At 39.0% G+C, this 19046-nt stretch overlaps 1 protein-coding gene across 1 annotated transcript in view; it reads right to left on the reverse strand.

The window, feature by feature from the left end:
• The window catches only part of C12H14orf132 (chromosome 12 C14orf132 homolog), a 33051-nt gene extending 17179 nt beyond the window's left edge, over positions 1-15872 (reverse strand). The window contains exon 1 of the mRNA XM_075844292.1: positions 15435-15872. Within this exon, the coding sequence (XP_075700407.1) occupies positions 15435-15461 (27 nt within the window). The 5' untranslated portion in view covers positions 15462-15872. The remainder of the gene's footprint in view (positions 1-15434) is intronic.
• Between the last annotated feature and the right edge of the window lie 3174 nt (positions 15873-19046).

Consider the following 19046-nt stretch of genomic DNA (forward strand, 5'->3'; position numbering starts at 1 on the left):
TATATTACTGCTCCTATATACAGGAATATAACTACTATAATACTGCCCCCTATATACAAGAATATAACTACTATAATACTGCCCCTATATACAAGAATATAACTACTATAATACTGCTCCTATATACAAGAATATAACTACTATAATACTGCTCCTATATACAAGAATATAACTACTATAATACTGCCCCCTATATACAAGAATATAACTACTATAATACTGCTCCTATATACAAAAATATAACTACTATAATACTGCTCCTATATACAAGAATATAACTACTATAATACTGCCCCTATATAAAAGAATATAACTACTATATTACTGCTCCTATATACAGGAATATAACTACTATAATACTGCCCCCTATATACAAGAATATAACTACTATAATACTGCCCCTATATACAAGAATATAACTACTATAATACTGCTCCTATATACAAGAATATAACTACTATAATACTGCTCCTATATACAAGAATATAACTACTATAATACTGCCTCTATATACAAGAATATAACTACTATAATACTGCCCCTATATACAAGAATATAACTACTATAATACTGCCTCCTATATACAAGAATATAACTACTATAATACTGCCCCCTATATACAAGAATATAACTACTGTAATACTGCCCCTATATACAAGAATATAACTACTATAATACTGCCTCCTATATACAAGAATATAACTACTATAATACTGCTCCTATATACAAGAATATAACCACTATAATACTGCACCTATATACAAGAATATAATTACTATAATACTGCCCCTATATACAAGATTATAACAACTATAATACTGCCTCCTATGTACAAGAATATAACTACTATAATACTGTCCCCTATATACAAGAATATAACTACTATAATACTGCTCCTATATACAAGAATATAACTACTATAATACTGCCCCTATATACAAGAATATAACTACTATAATACTGCCCCTATATACAAGAATATAACTACTATAATACTGCCCCCTATATACAAGAATATAACTACTATAATACTGCCCCTATATACAAGATTATAACAACTATAATACTGCCTCCTATATACAAGAATATAACTACTATAATACTGCCCCCTATATACAAGAATATAACTACTATAATACTGCCCCTATATACAATAATATAACTACTATAATACTGCCCCCTATATACAAGAATATAACTACTATAATACTGCCCCCTATATACAAGAATATAACTACTATAATACTGCCCCCTATATACAAGAATATAACTACTATAATACTGCCCCCTATCTACAAGAATATAACTACTATAATACTACCTCCTATATACAAGATTATAACTACTATAATACTGCCTCCTATGTACAAGAATATAACTACTATAATACTGTCCCCTATATATAAGAATATAACTACTATAATACTGCCCCTATATACAAGAATATAACTACTACAATACTGCTCCTATATACAAGAATATAACTACTATAATACTGCCCCTATATACAATAATATAACTACTATAATACTGCCCCCTATATACAAGAATATAACTACTATAATACTGCCCCTATATACAAGAGCGCCGCGGGCATAAAACAGCGCGAAATACGCTTTCTCTGCCTCCCATTGAAGTCAATGGGAGGTCAGAGGCGGAAGCGCCCGAAGATAGGGCATGTCGCTTCTTTTTCCCGCGAGGCAGTTTTACTGCTCGCGGGAAAAAGACGCCGACGCCTCCCATTGAAATCAATGGGAGGCATTTTCGGGCCGTTTTTGCCGAGTTTTGCGACGCGGTTTCCGCGTCAAAAAAACTCAGCAAAATACCCCGTGTGAACATAGCCTAATACTGCCACCTATGTACAAGAATATAACTACTATAATACTGCCCCTATATACAAGAATATAATTACTATAATACTGCCCCCTATATACAAGAATATAACGACTATAATACTGCTCCTATATACAAGAATATAACTACTATAATACTGCTCCCTATATACAAGAATATAACTACTGTAATACTGCTCCTATATACAGGAATATAACTACTATGAGGCTGGGTTCACACGTGGCGGAATTTCACTTAAATTCCGCTGCGGACACTCCGCAGCGTTAATCCGCAGTGGAGCCGTTTGTCCATTGACTTACACTTTAATTTAGCAGTGTTCGTTTAGACGAGGCGTAAAATTCCGCTGCGGAGCATAGGCTGCGGAGCGGAATTTGGTGTCCGCAGCATGCTCTGTCTGTTGCGGAGCAGTGGCGGACTCATGGCGGAATTTCTCCATTGACTTCAATGGAGAGTCAAAATTCCGCAATGAAGTCCGCAGATCTTATGTGTGCTGCGGAGCGTATTGGTTTTACTACCATGACATTTCTTCATTCTGGCTGGACCTATGTATTTCTAGGTCTACAGCCAGACTGAGGAAGTCAATGGGGCTCCCGTAATGACGGGAGCGTTGCTAGGAGACGTCTGTAAATAGTCACTGTCCAGGGTGCTGAAAGAGTTAAGCGATCGGCAGTAACTGTTTCTGCACCCGGGACAGTGACTACCGATCTCAATATACATGTATCTGTAAAAAAATATATAAGTTCATACTTACCGAGAACTCCCTGCGTCTGTCTCCAGTCCGGCCTCCCAGGATGACGTTTCAGTCTAAGTGACGGCTGCAGCCAATCACAGGCCAAGCACAGGCTGCAGCGGTCACATGGACTGGCGCGTCATCCAGGGAGGTCGGGCTGGATGCCGAAAGAGGGACGCGTCACCAAGACAACGGCCGGTAAGTATGAAAATCGTTTACTTTCACTAGGGAAAGTGCTGTCCCTTCTCTCTATCCTGCACTGATAGGGAGAAGGGAAGCACTTTTCCCGCAGTCCGCAGCAGCTAGTCCGCATCAATGTACTGCACATTTTGTGCAGATCCGCAGCAGAATCTGCAACGCAGATTCTGTGCGGCATTGATGCGGACAGTTGCGGAGGAAATCCGCCACGTGTGGTCATGCCCTGATACTGCCCCCTATATACAAGAATATAATTACTATAATACTGCCCCCTATATACAAGAATATAACGACTATAATACTGCTCCTATATACAAGAATATAACTACTATAATACTGCTCCCTATATACAAGAATATAACTACTATAATAATGCCCCCTATATACAAGAATATAACTACTATAATACTGCTCCTATATACAAGAATATAACTACTATAATACTGCCCCCTATATACAAGAATATAACTACTATAATACTGCTCCTATATACAAGAATATAACTACTATAATACTGCCCCCTATATACAAGAATATAACTACTATAATACTGCTCATATATACAAGAATATAACTACTATAATACTGCCTCCTATATACAAGAATATAACTACTATAATACTGCCCCTATATACAAGAATATAACTACTATAATACTGCCCCTATATACAAAAATATAATTACTATAATACTGCCCCCTATATACAAGAATATAACGACTATAATACTGCTCCTATATACAAGAATAGAATTACTATAATACTGCTCCTATATACAAGTATATAAGTACTTTAAGGGCTTATTCAGACGAACATATAATACGTCCGTGCAACGCGCGTGTTTTTCACGCGCGTCACACGGACCTATGTTAGTCAATGGGGCTGTTCAGACAGTCCGTGATTTTCACACAGCGTATGTCCGCTGCGTGAAACGCACGACATGTCCTATATTTGGCCGTGTTTCGCGCTGCACACACCCATTGAAGTCAATGGGTGCGTGAAAATTGCGCACGGCGCATCGCCCTACAGTAGTCAAAACTATGAATGAAAACAGAAATGCACCACGCGCAAAACACACACGCTCGGCCTAATACTGCCTCCTATATACAAGTATATAACTACTATAATACTGCTCCTATATACAATAATATAACTACTATAATACTGCCCCTATATACAAGAATATAACTACTATAATACTGCCCCTATATACAAGAATATAACTACTATAATACTGCACCTCTATACAACAATATAACTACTATAATACTGCCCCATATATACAAGAATATAACGACTATAATACGGCACCTATATACAAGAATATAACTACTATAATACTGTCCCTATATACAGGAATATAACTACTATAATACTGCCCCATATATACAAGAAAATAACGACTATAATACGGCACCTATATACAAGAAAATAACTACTATAATACGGCCCCCTATATACAAGAATATAACTACTATAACACTGCACCTATATACAAGAATATAACTACTATAATACTGCCCCCTATATACAAGAATATAACTACTATAATACTCCTATATACAAGAATATAACTACTATAATACTGCTCCTATATACAGGAATATAACTACTATAATACTGCCCCTATATACAGGAATATAACTACTATAATACTGCCCCCTATATACAAGAATATAACTACTATAATACTGCCCCCTATATACAAGACTATAATTACTATAATACTGCCCCTATATACAAGAATATAAATACTATAATACTGCCCCTATATACAAGAATATAACTACTATAATACTGCCCCTATATACAAGAATATAACTACTATAATACTGCTCCCTATATACAAGAATATAACTACTATAATACTGCCCTCTATATACAAGAATATAACTACTATAATACTGCCCCTATATACAGGAATATAATTACTATAATACTGCCCCTATATACAAGAATATAAATACTATTATACTACCCCTATATACAAGAATATAACCACTATATTACTGCCCCCTATAAACAAGAATATAACTAGTATAATACTGCTCTTATATACAAGAATATAACTACTATAATACTGCCCCCTATATACAAGAATATAACTAATATAATACTGTCCCTATATACAAGAATATAACTACTATATTACTGCCTCCTATATACAAGAATATAACTACTATAATACTGCTCCTATATACAAGAATATAACTACTATAATACTGCCCCTATATACAAGAATATAACTACTACAATACTTCCCCCTGTATACAAGAATATAACTACTATAATACTGCCCCCTATATACAAGAATATAACGACTATAATACTGCCCCTATATACAAGAATATAACTACTATATTACTGCCTCCTATATACAAGAATATAACTACTATAATACTGCTCCTATATACAAGAATATAACTACTATAATACTGCCCCTATATACAAGAATATAACTACTACAATACTTCCCCCTGTATACAAGAATATAACTACTATAATACTGCCCCGTATATACAAGAATATAACTGCTATAATACTGCCCCTATATACAAGAATATAACTACTACAATACTTCCCCCTGTATACAAGAATATAACTACTATAATACTGCCCCCTATATACAAGAATATAACTAATATAATACTGTCCCTATATACAAGAATATAACGACTATAATACTGCCCCTATATACAAGAATATAACTACTATATTACTGCCTCCTATATACAAGAATATAACTACTATAATACTGCTCCTATATACAAGAATATAACTACTATAATACTGCCCCTATATACAAGAATATAACTACTACAATACTTCCCCCTGTATACAAGAATATAACTACTATAATACTGCCCCGTATATACAAGAATATAACTACTATAATACTGCTCCTATATACAAGATTATAACTACTATAATACTGCCCCCTATATACAAGAATATAACTACTATAAGGGCGGGTTCACACGTGGCGGAATTTCACTTAAATTCCGCTGCGGACACTCCGCAGCGTTAATCCGCAGCGGAGCCGTTTGTCCATTGACTTACACTTTAATTTAGCAGTGTTCGTTTAGACGAGGCGTAAAATTCCGCTGCGGAGCATAGGCTGCGGAGCGGAATTTGGTGTCCGCAGCATGCTCTGTCTGTTGCGGAGCAGTGGCGGACTCATGGCGGAATTTCTCCATTGACTTCAATGGAGAGTCAAAATTCCGCAATGAAGTCCGCAGATCTTATGTGTGCTGCGGAGCGTATTGTTTTTACTACCATGACATTTCTTCATTCTGGCTGGACCTATGTATTTCTAGGTCTACAGCCAGACTGAGGAAGTCAATGGGGCTCCCGTAATGACGGGAGCGTTGCTAGGAGACGTCTGTAAATAGTCACTGTCCAGGGTGCTGAAAGAGTTAAGCGATCGGCAGTAACTGTTTCTGCACCCGGGACAGTGACTACCGATCTCAATATACATGTATCTGTAAAAAAAAATATAAGTTCATACTTACCGAGAACTCCCTGCGTCTGTCTCCAGTCCGGCCTCCCAGGATGACGTTTCAGTCTAAGTGACGGCTGCAGCCAATCACAGGCCAAGCACAGGCTGCAGCGGTCACATGGACTGGTGCGTCATCCAGGGAGGTCGGGCTGGATGCCGAAAGAGGGACGCGTCACCAAGACAACGGCCGGTAAGTATGAAATTCTTTTACTTTCCCTAGGGAAAGTGCTGTCCCTTCTCTCTATCCTGCACTGATAGGGAGAAGGGAAGCACTTTTCCCGCAGTCCGCAGCAGCTAGTCCGCATCAATTTTCTGCACATTTTGTGCAGATCCGCAGCAGAATCTGCAACGCAGATTCTGTGCGGCATTGATGCGGACAGTTGCGGAGGAAATCCGCCACGTGTGGTCATGCCCTAATACTGCCCCCTATATACAAGAATATAACTACTATAATACTTCCTCCTATATACAAGAATATAACTATTATAATACTGCCCCTATATACTAGAATATAACTACTATAATACTGCCCCTATATACAAGAATATAACTACTATAATACTGCCCCTATATACAAGAATATAGCTACTATAATACTGCCCCTATATACTAGAATATAACTACTATAATACTGCCTCCTATATACAAGAATATAACTACTATAATACTGCCCCTATATACTAGAATATAACTACTATAATACTGCCCCTATATACAAGAATATAACTACTATAATACTGCCCCTATATACAAGAATATAGCTACTATAATACTACCCTATATACAATAATATACTATAATACTGCCCCTATATACAAGAATATAACTACTATAATACTGCCCCTATATACAAGAATATAGCTACTATAATACTGCCCCCTATATACAATAATATAACTACTATAATACTGCCCCCTATATACAATAATATAACTACTATAATACTGCCCCCTATATACAAGAATATAGCTACTATAATACTGCCCCCTATATACAATAATATAACTACTATAATACTGCCCCCTATATACAAGAATATAACTTCTATAATACTGCCCCTATATACAAGAATATAGCTACTATAATACTGCCCCTATATACAAGAATATAACTACTATAATACTGCCCCCTATATACAATAATATAACTACTGTAATACTGCTCCTATATACTAGAATATAACTACTATAATACTGCCCCCTATATACAAGAATATAACTACTATAATACTGCCCCCTATATACAAGAATATAACTACTATAAGGCTGGGTTCACACGTGGCGGAATTTCACTTAAATTCCGCTGCGGACACTCCGCAGCGTTAATCCGCAGCGGAGCCGTTTGTCCATTGACTTCCACTTCTATTTAGAAGTGTTCGTTTAGACGATGCGTAACATTCCGCTGCGGAGCATAGGCTGCGGAGCGGAATTTGGTGTCCGCAGCATGCTCTGTCTGTTGCGGAGCAGTGGCGGACTCATGGCGGAATTTCTCCATTGACTTCAATGGAGATTCTAAGTTCCGCAATGAAGTCCGCAGCTGTCATGCACATGTTATGTGTGCTGCGGATGCGTCTTGCTTTTTTGCCATGACATTTCTTCATTCTGGCTGGACCTATGTATTTCTAGGTCTACAGCCAGACTGAGGAAGTCAATGGGGCTCCCGTAATTACGGGAGCGTTGCTAGGAGACGTCTGTAAATAGTCACTGTCCAGGGTGCTGAAAGAGTTAAGCGATCGGCAGTAACTGTTTCTGCACCCGGGACAGTGACTACCGATCACAATATACAGCAACCTGTAAAAAAATATAAGTTCATACTTACCGAGAACTCCCTGCTTCTGTCTCCAGTCCGGCCTCCCAGGATGACGTTTCAGTGTAAGTGACGGCTGCAGCCAATCACAGGCCAAGCACAGGCTGCAGCGGTCACATGGACTGGCACGTCATCCAGGGAGGTCGGGCTGGATGGCGAAAGAGGGACGCGTCACCAAGACAACGGCCGGTAAGTATGAAATTCGTTTACTTTCACTAGGGAAAGTGCTGTCCCTTCTCTCTATCCTGCACTGATAGGGAGAAGGGAAGCACTTTTACCGCAGTCCGCAGCAGCTAGTCCGCATCAATTTACTGCACATTTTGTGCAGATCCGCAGCAGAATCTGCAACGCAGATTCTGTGCGGCATTGATGCGGACAGTTGCGGAGGAAATCCGCCACGTGTGGTCATGCCCTAATACTGCTCCCTATGTACAAGAATATAACTGCTATAATACTGCTCCTATATACAAGAATATAACTATTATAATACTGCACCCTATGTATAAGGATATAACTGCTATAATACTGCCCCCTATGGAGAAGAATATGGATCTGAATAAATAGTAGAGTTTTTCTATCTGACTAGATATGTTATAATGGTTCAGTGATTTGTATATAAACTCTATGATAAATATAAATGTTCCGGTTTCGCTCCCGTTCTTTCCTTGATCTGATGGTAGAATATTATGAGAGATTGTGAGTGGAAAACGTTCTGAATTATGTATAAATGCTCAAAGGATCTTTTCACATTCCATTAAATCAGTGTTTTTAGTTCTCTGGTGTTTTAATGAGGAGGAGTAAGTGGAATTTGATTTAATAAAACAGACGGTTGATTCTCCATCCAAAACCACACTGATTATTTTATTGGCTGGAAGGGATAAAAAACCAATCAACAGTCCATCTCCTGCTGCACTGCCCCCAGTCTATATGCAGTGTATATGGAAACACCACATAGAAACTAGTGCACATTCAATACTATTCCATATTTTGCAAAACATTTTTCCCTAATACATAGAATTCCACCTCCTGTTCTTCTACCTTCCTGTTAATTTTTCTATTTACTGTAAAAAAAAAAAAAAATTGGATGAAAAACCAATGTATGATCTTATATTTTAAGGTTGGCCAAGAATGGACTAATTTTTGGGGAATTTAGAGAACCGACCTCAGGAGTACAGAAGGGGGCCCACAGGAGGCCATGCAAAAATGAAGCAAGAAATAACTGGCGCAAAGGAAAAGTGGAGCAGTAGCTCATAGCAGCCAATCAGGTGTCAAGTTTTTGTTTTCTGAAGGAATCTTCTGAGAGCTGAAATCTGATTGGTTACTTTAGGTAACTGCTCCTCTTTACTACTTTTAAATAATCTCCTCCATTGTGGCAATTCAGCAAAAGTGTATTATAACAATGACTGGTGGCAAGATTTATTTTTCAGGGCATAACCACCCGCAGGCTACCCTTTTGGACTGCAATTAAGTTTTTTAATTTAACTTGATTAAAACCCCCCTAACTTTAAGGGGCACCCCAACAATCATTAACACAAAGTAACCCCCCACCACACTACTAAGTCCCATATCATTTCAGCTTTTAGATCTGCATATCCATGTTAAAGGAATATTCTGAGCTAAGCTGATACACTGTGATATGCCAAGTGCCAGGCCTGGGGGGTGACACAAAGATTTAGAAAAACACCAAAGAAAAAATCCATGTGTCATGTCCCGTCTCCAGAGGCCCTGCACTAAGGACATCACAGTGGGGCAGATTTATTAAAGCGTGCCTTAACTTCAGAATAAGCCGTTTTATGTGTAGACATGAGGAATAACACAATTTCTGGCCATTGTGTGAGTTGTATATGCCATTTTTTAGCAGTTTTCTCCTCTGCAGCCTCTCTCTCTGTCAGTTTTCTCTGTGTTAGTGAGCAGAGCCGAACTGCTATCATGTCTTCTCCACACTGCACACATAGAGAAGAGAACATCCTGATCACCTATCTCTCTCACACACACACACATATATATATATATATATATATATATATATATATATATATATATATAAGCAGCAGCAACATGAAGGATACCATATAGAAGTAATGAGCAGTGTAGCTGTGAATCCAGCACTGGGGTAAGAAGTAACACTTACTAGAAGCAGGTGCAGTATGGAAAATATTATACAGCAGTAGTGATTAGTGTAGCTGAGAATACAGCACTGGTGTGAGATATAACACTTACTAGAAGTAGCACCAGTATAGAGGACATAACAAAGCAGTAATGAGCAGTGTAGCTGTGAATCCAGCACTTCGGGAAGATATAAAACTTATATGGAGGAGATTATACAGCAGTGATGAGCAGTGTAGCTGTGAATCCAGTACTAGTGTGAGATAGAGCACTTACTAGAAGCTGCCGCAGCAAGAAGGAGATTATGCAGGAATAATGAGCAGTGTACCTGTAAATTCAGTACTAGGGGAGATAAATCACACTTACTAGAAGCTGCTGCAGAATGGAGGAGATTATACAGCAGTAATGAGCAGTGCAGCTGTAAATCCAGCACTGGGGTGAGGTATAACACTTACTAGAAGCTGTGCAGGAGATTATACAGCATTAATGAGCAGTGTAGCTGTAAATCCAGCACTGGGGTGAGGTATAAGGGTATGTTCACACGTAGTGACCAAAAACGTCTGAAAATACGGAGCTGTTTTCAGGCGAAAACAGCTCCTGATTTTCAGACGTTTTTGTAGCAACTCGCGTTTTTCGCAGCGTTTTTTATGCCCGTTTTTGGAGCTGTTTTTCAATGGAGTCAATGAAAAACGCCTCCAAAAACGTCCCAAGAATTGTCCTGCACTTCTTTTGACGAGCCGTCATTTTACGCACCGTATTTTGACAGCGACGCGTAAAATTAAACTACGTGGAACAGAACATCGTAAAACCCATTGAAAGCAATGGGCAGATGTTTGTAGGCGTAATGGAGCCGATTTTTCAGGCGTAATTCGAAGCGTAAAACACCAGAATTACGTCTGAAAACACTGCGTGTGAACATACACTTACTAGAAGCTGCTGTAGCATCGAGGAGATTATACAGCAGTAATGAGCAGTGTAGCTGTAAATCCAGCACTGTGGTGAGGTATAAGACTTACTAGAAGTTGCAGCAGCATCTCTATGTGTCTTTCTGCCTCTCTCTAACTCTGTTCCTGCTCCCTCCTCCTCTCTTTTTGCCGTCAGTTAATGGAAAATTCTAGCTTACATCCAGAGGCTAAAAATTTGCCAGAGCTTTTTCATCCATGCACCTCTGTGAACAGTGTATGATGAGGATATTAATCCAGACTCTGAATGTAAACAAGAATGTTTCGATTCACTGACAACAAACAGTAAAATTAAAAAGGGTAAGGAATTAAAACACAATGTCTATTAGAAAATTGCTGAACTTTTCATGATACAACAGTAAAATCGAGAAACCCTTTTAAGACACTACACTTAACTTGTAATTCACAAACTGTTCACTTAATTGCGTGATGAAGAGCTGACAGTCTGAATTTCCGTCACTGTGTCTCTGTTCGGCAGGCTCCCGCTCTAGCCTATAATGTGATGCATATAGAGTAAGACACCAAATGGCTCAGCATCAGGAGAGGTCGTAGATAAGTGACTGGGGGATGAGGATGGAGTTGAATTTAGAGGACATTTGCCTGAGTGGGATCCTTATTATCTTTGCTGTGCTTTCCTGTAAAAATACCAGGCGCTAGCTCTAGCTGTTTTCAGTATATTAAAGTGCACCCCCACTATGAACATCATTTCGTTGTTTTGAGGTAAAAAAAATTATGTTCTGTCAAAGAGATCAGAGGGGAATTTAGATGCCCACCACTAGGGGGAGCTAACTGCATACAGATTTATACAGCTTCCATTGATAATAAATCTCTATACAGTGAGCTCCCCCTGGTGGTGGCTGTAGTCAGCTAGAATTTTACTCTATATCTGTGTGAAGGGAGGCAGAAGACTTGGACCTCTGTATCAGAAACGTGGAGCTCTGACCCTCAGTAAGATATATTATGAAATTCACGAGCACAGAAATATAGATTATGTTTATAGCCGGAGTTACACTTTAACTTTGTCCTCTGCGAAGGATGGCACAAGTCATCCACAAAATGCTTCATTTAGGTCATTCCCATGACTATAAATTATAAGGGCTTCAGACATATGTTGTTTTACATATGGTGTCCCCTGGGGGTATCTAGGACTCTACTTCTATGGTATATAAGGGACATATGTTGGCTTCATCTCAAAGAATGACAACTCACATAAAATATTCACAGCATGTTAGATGCTCGTGACGTCCTTTGAACAACTCCATTAGGCCTGAGCTTTATACCGTGCAGCCGGGTAGTACGGATCTCTGCGCTCTATAATATCGCCATTTGATTCCTTGTCAATTAGCATCACCGTTAAAGTGAACTTGTCACCTGCATTTTACATCACTTACAGGGGCTGTCCTTTACATTAGGCAATTACCCCCCCCCCCCTCCTCCTTCCCTCCCAATTAGGATACAGGCTTTGGAGGAGTAACCCCCACCAAAACAGATGTGCATGGCTGGAGGCAGTGTGGTATGCAGCATATAGAAACCCTGTGTTTGATATCAGGACTTTGTATTGTTGACGGCTGAATGACAGTAAAGATGGCAGATTGAGTAGATGCTCATGCATGTTGGGTTAGGGCTTTGCTTTCTAGCCTTTGCAAACACTAATGATTCCCAGCTTTACTGAGCAGAGTGTAGTCACTGGAAGTTCCTGTTCTTCTGCTGTACAGTTGAGTGCTTCTCCACACTACACAGACTTGTTTCAGGTTGGTCGGGAAGATGAAAGTTTGCTTAAAGGCTATGTAAACCTTTGAAAACAATTGTTGTTTTTTTTAAATAAAAATGTCTATCAGTGTGATTGGTGCAACTTTGTAACTACTTATTATTCAAATTTATTTTTACTTTTTGAGATACAGCTACCTGACTCCGTCAGGTCAGCGGCACTGACGGGTTCAGTGACAGCGGATCCTGTGTGTTTCTGACACGCAGGATCCACATGTAATCTATCACATCTAAAGTATGAACAAGGAACACGCAGGACACTCTGTCAGTGCTGCTGAACTAACGGATTCAGGTCTCAGCACATGATACAACTGCTCTATATACAGGTCACAAAGCAGCTGTATCTCAAAAAGTAAAAATAGTTTTTAATAAAACGTAATTGCAAAGTTGCGCCAATCACACTGATATACATTTTTATTTCATTTTCAAAGGTGTTCATAGCCTTTAAGCAATCTTCATCTTTCCTACCCGGCTGACACGAGTCTGTGTATTGTGGAGAAGCACTCTGCTGTGCAGCAGAAGAAGAGGAACTTCCAGTGACTACTTCAGTACATATAAAAGTGGTTGCTGGTGGTGGCAATCTGAATGAAACCAGTAAGGGGTGAAGCTTTAAGGGGAGAAATAAAAATAGACTGCAATGGCCTGTAATACTAATTATTCTATATCTGTATGCAGCAACTCCTGTGGAACGAGGCTGTAAAGTGTAGAAATACAAAAAATTAAAGTCCGGATACATAGTAACCAGTATTAACTCTGTATAGTTGATGCATTTATTGTATGTATAGTACTATTCTATAATAGTCTATATAGCTTTACAATGACCATGGCAGTAACCCCTTCCCCACTCTCCAGATATAGGGGACAGGGACCACTGTGAGTCATACATCTGCGTACAGTGCTATATATATATATATATGTATAAATATAGAATATAGAATATCCTTCTCCACCAGACTTGTGCTCTATCTGCTCAGACCGATCTCTTTATCTGTAAGCGTATATTCACATGTAACAGAATTGAAGAGAAATTTTTGCAGCTGAAAATCAGTTCCATACATGTGAAATTTCTGCAGCAGGTGCATGGATTTCTGCGAACCCCAATCAGATCAAGGGACAGTCGCAGCAATTTCTGCAACAAATCTTTGGCATGTGAATATACCCTTAAAAGACGGATACGGAGGCAGAGTGCTGCTGGATCACGAGGGGCAGAAGTCATTAGTCTGCAACTGAATTCATCAAAACAAAACATAAATCAGTCATTAAGGGAGGGGGAGGGGCTGTAATACCGTCTAATGAACACGTGCTATGGAGGAATAAATAATTTGTTATGGTTTTGATACTTCCAGATCAAATAATCAACGTAAAATGAGGGGTTAACCAGATGATATCAATATATAGATAATATAATATTATAATGTGCTGTACTATAATATACTGTCCTGTAAGATGATATCCAGCCCTATACTATTTTATGTTGCATTGTACTATACTATACCATACCATTATAAACTCAAATATTATATCATGTTATGTACTATATTATGATATATTGCATTGTAATATTATATGATATAATATTATGTAATGTATTATACTGCACTGTAACCAATATTGTACTGTATAATCATGTAATATAATACACTGCACCATTATGTACCATACTATATAATACTATAATATACTGTACTGTATAATCATGTAATATAATACACTGCACCATTATGTACTATTCTATATAATACTATGATATACTGTACAGTAATATAATATCGTTCCCTATAGTATTATATACAGTGCTGTGCTGTACTATATTATACTACAAAATAAATATATTCTGAACTATACTATATAGTACAGTAGGGTAATATACTATCCTGCACTATACGATTGTAAACTGTACTTCCCTATACTATATACCATATGATAATCTACTTTACTATACTGTCATATAATATACTGTATTATATACTATAGTATGATATAATGTATTATAATATTCCATTCTTTACTATTATATATTATAATATCATGTTCTATTCTGCTGTAAACTGTACTGTATTATGAAAGACTCTACAGTACTAGACTATTATAAACTGTACTACACTATACCATCCCATACTATTATATATTCTAATATTTACTATGACATACTATACTATAATATATTGGACAACACTTTACAATGGTATGATACAATCTGATATACACCTGGGGGCTAATAATACTTTATATTGTATAAGTTTGCTGAACTGATGACATCATCAGGCAGCCGTTATACACAATTGTATTATAAAGGATTCCGAGTTACGTAATAACATCCCGGATAATTAGTGACAGGGGGTAATATTGTGGATAAGATGTTGTCCTGAGATATTCATGCTCATGATCTCCCAGAGAATCTGCACTTTCTTCATGTCTCTTCCCACTTCTCAGTCACATAGAACAGAATGAACCGACACATTATAAGATCTGTAATAACATCAGTAATAAAGCCGGATATTATCCAGTCTTACCTGCGCTGCCATGAAGGAGAGGTCCATGGTTACTGGTGGAGTAGATTCCTTCTACAGATCCAGGGCGACCTCAGCTAAGCTCATCCTCCAGGGCTCCCTTGTGTTTTTATATAAGGAGTGGGCAACGAATGGGCGACCCAACCTGCTGCTTCCAGGCTCATACCCAGTACTGCGGGCACTGACCACCACTGACCATGCACCCTGTGTTTTTCTTATGGTGCTCTGGAAGGGGTAAGCCTCCTGTTTAAGCGGCAGCGGTGCCATCCAAGGTTAACCCTTCACTGCCCAACCTCATGGCACCCCTATGTACCAGGCTAGAGAAAAAGGGAACAGATGCATGGGTTATGTATTATCTATGGCGAGTTATTCTACTGTGAACGCCTTGGCACAGATTTGTGTGTCGGTGGCGGAATATTATGCAGCGAATTTCATTTGTAAAGTGATGTGATGGTTAAGTGAGTTCCTATGGCAACAAAAGCTCCTTAGGGACAGAACGAATGAGCAGAGCGACTGACAGCGAAGTTTCCGGCAGATGCAGTCTGTGTCTGGAAGTTGGTGACGGACATTGTTTTGGGCTTCAGTTAAGGGTCACGATTCCGGTTGGATGATTGTGGGAATCTGAAGAAGAACAGAGACAGGGGCAAAGCTAAGGGGGGTCCGGAGGTAACAGTCACACCCGGACCCTAGAGCCTGAAGGGGCCCAAAGACGCCTCTGCCGCATGAGTAGACACCAGTACTATAAATGGCACATGGTTAGTGGGGACCCCTGTCACATAAATTTCAATAGGCCCCAGGAGCTACAAGTTCCACCCCCGAGCAGAAGAGATACAATGTGTCAAGTGATAGAGAAGTCTCCATAGGAACGGCGGCTATTATTACAATAATATTGATCCAGGAACAAAGCAAATAGAAACGTATACAATAAATGTGTCACAAATCCTAGAAATACTGAAAACCACAAAAATTAATTCTTTAATGATGTTATCTGTTTGTCACAATCGATTCACCGGCTCCAAATAAAGACGTCTTACCTAATCTTATCACTGGGGAGAGTAACAAACCAATGGGAACACTCTAAGGCTATGTTCACACGCAGTGGTTTCAGACGTAATTCGGGGGTTTTACGACTCGAATTACGACTCGAATTACGCCTGAAAAAACGCCCCTAATACGCCTACAAACATCTGCCCATTGCTTTCAATGGGAATTAGGATGTTCTGTTCCTACGAGCCTTTATTTTAAGCGTTGCTGTCAAAATACGGCGCGTAAAATGACGGCTCATCAAAAGAAGTGCAGGACACTTCTTGGGATGTTTTTGGAGGCGTTTTTCATTGACTCCATTAAAAAACAGCTCCAAAAACAACCGTAAAAAACGCAGCGAAAAACGCGAGTTGATAAAAAAATGTCTGAAAATTAGGAGCTGTTTTTGCCTGAAAACAGCTCCGTATTTTCAGACGTATTTTACGTTTGCGTGTGAACATACCCTAACAGTTTAGATCAGAAATTCAACACCATAGGGGGCAGTATTAGGGCATGGCCAGACGTGGCGGATTTCCTCCGCAACTGTCCGCATCAATGCCACACAGAATCTGAGTTGCAGATTCTGCGGCGGATCTGCCCAAAATGTGCAGTAAATTGATGCGTACTAGCTGCTGCGGACTGCGGTAAAAGTGCTTCCCTTCTCTCTATCAGTGCAGGATAGAGAGAAGGGACAGCACTTTCCCTAGTGAAAGTAAACTAATTTCATACTTACCGGCCGTTGTCTTGGTGACGTGTCCCTCTTTCGCCATCCAGCCCGACCTCCCTGGATGACGCGGCAGTCCATGTGACCGCTGCAGCCTGTGATTGGCTACAGCCGTCACTTAGACTGAAACGTCATCCTGGGAAGCCGGAGTGGAGACAGAAGCAGGGAGTTCTCGGTAAGTATGAACTTCTATTTTTTTGACAGGTTGCTGTATATTGGGATCGGTAGTCACTGTCCAGGGTGCAGAAACAGTTACTGCCGATCGCTTAACTCTTTCAGCACCCTGGACAGTGACTATTTACTGATGTCTCCTAACAACGCTCCCGTAATTACGGGAGCCCCATTGACTTCCTCAGTCTGGCTGTAGACCTAGAAATACATAGGTCCAGCCAGAATGAAGAAATGTCATGTCAAAAAAGCAAGACGCATCCGCAGCACACATAACATGTGCATGACAGCTGCGGACTTCATTGCGGAAGTTAGAATCTCCATTGAAGGCAATGGAGAACTTCCGCCATGAGTCCGCAACCAGTCCGAAACTGGTCCGCAACATCCCTTGCATGCTGCGGACACCAAATTCCGCTCCGCAGCCTATGCTCCGCAGCGGAATTTTACGCATCGTCTAAACGAACACTTCTAAATAGAAGTGGAAGTCAATGGAGAAACGGCTCCGCTGCGGATTAACGCTGCCGAGTGTCCGCAGCGGAATTCAAGTGAAATTCCGCCATGTGTGAACCCAGCCTTATAGTAGTTATATTCTTATATATAGGAGCAGTATTATAGTAGTTATATTATTGTATATAGGGGCAGTATTATAGTAGTTATATTCTTGTATATAGGGGCAGTATTATAGTAGTTATATTCTTGTATATAGAGAGCAGTATTATAGTAGTTATATTCTTGTATATAGGGGCAGTATTATAGTAGTTATATTCTTGTATATAGGAGCAGTATTATAGTAGTTATATTCTTGTAATTAGGGGCAGTATTATAGTAGTTGTATTCTTGTATATAGGGGGCAGTATTATAGTAGTTATATTCTTGTATATAGGGGCAGTATTATAGTAGTTATATTCTTGTATATAGGAGGCAGTATTATAGTAGTTATATTCTTGTATATAGGGGGCAGTATTATAGTAGTTATATTCTTGTATATAGGAGCAGTATTATAGTAGTTATATTCTTGTATATAGGAGCAGTATTATAGTAGTTATATTCTTGTATATAGGGGGCAGTATTATAGTAGTTGTATTCTTGTATATAGGGGGCAGTATTATAGTAGTTATATTCTTGTATATAGGAGCAGTATTATAGTAGTTATATTCTTGTATATAGGGGCAGTATTATGGTAGTTATATTCTTGTATATAGGGGTAGTATTATAGTAGTTATACTCTTGTATATAGGAGCAGTATTATAGTGGTTATATTCTTGTATATAGAGAGCAGTATTAGGGTATGTGCACACACAGTAATTACGTCCGTAATTGACGGACGTATTTCGGCCGCAAGTACCGGACCGAACACAGTGCAGGGAGCCGGGCTCCTAGCATCATACTTATGTACGATGCTAGGAGTCCCTGCCTCGCTGCAGGACAACTGTAATCATGTTTTCAGTACGGGACAGTTGTCATGCAGCGAGGCAGGGACTCCTAGCATCGTACATAAGTATGATGCTAGGAGCCCGGCTCCCTGCACTGTGTTCGGTCCGGTACTTGCGGCCGAAATACGTCCGTCAATTACGGACGTAATTAGTGTGTGTGCACATACCCTCATAGTAGTTATATTCTTGTAATTAGGGGCAGTATTATAGTAGTTGTATTCTTGTATATAGGGGTAGTATTATAGTAGTTCTATTCTTGTCCATAGG

The sequence above is a fragment of the Rhinoderma darwinii genome, chromosome 12 (assembly GCF_050947455.1).
Source record: "Rhinoderma darwinii isolate aRhiDar2 chromosome 12, aRhiDar2.hap1, whole genome shotgun sequence".
In the NCBI taxonomy this organism is placed as follows: Eukaryota; Metazoa; Chordata; class Amphibia; order Anura; family Rhinodermatidae; genus Rhinoderma; species Rhinoderma darwinii.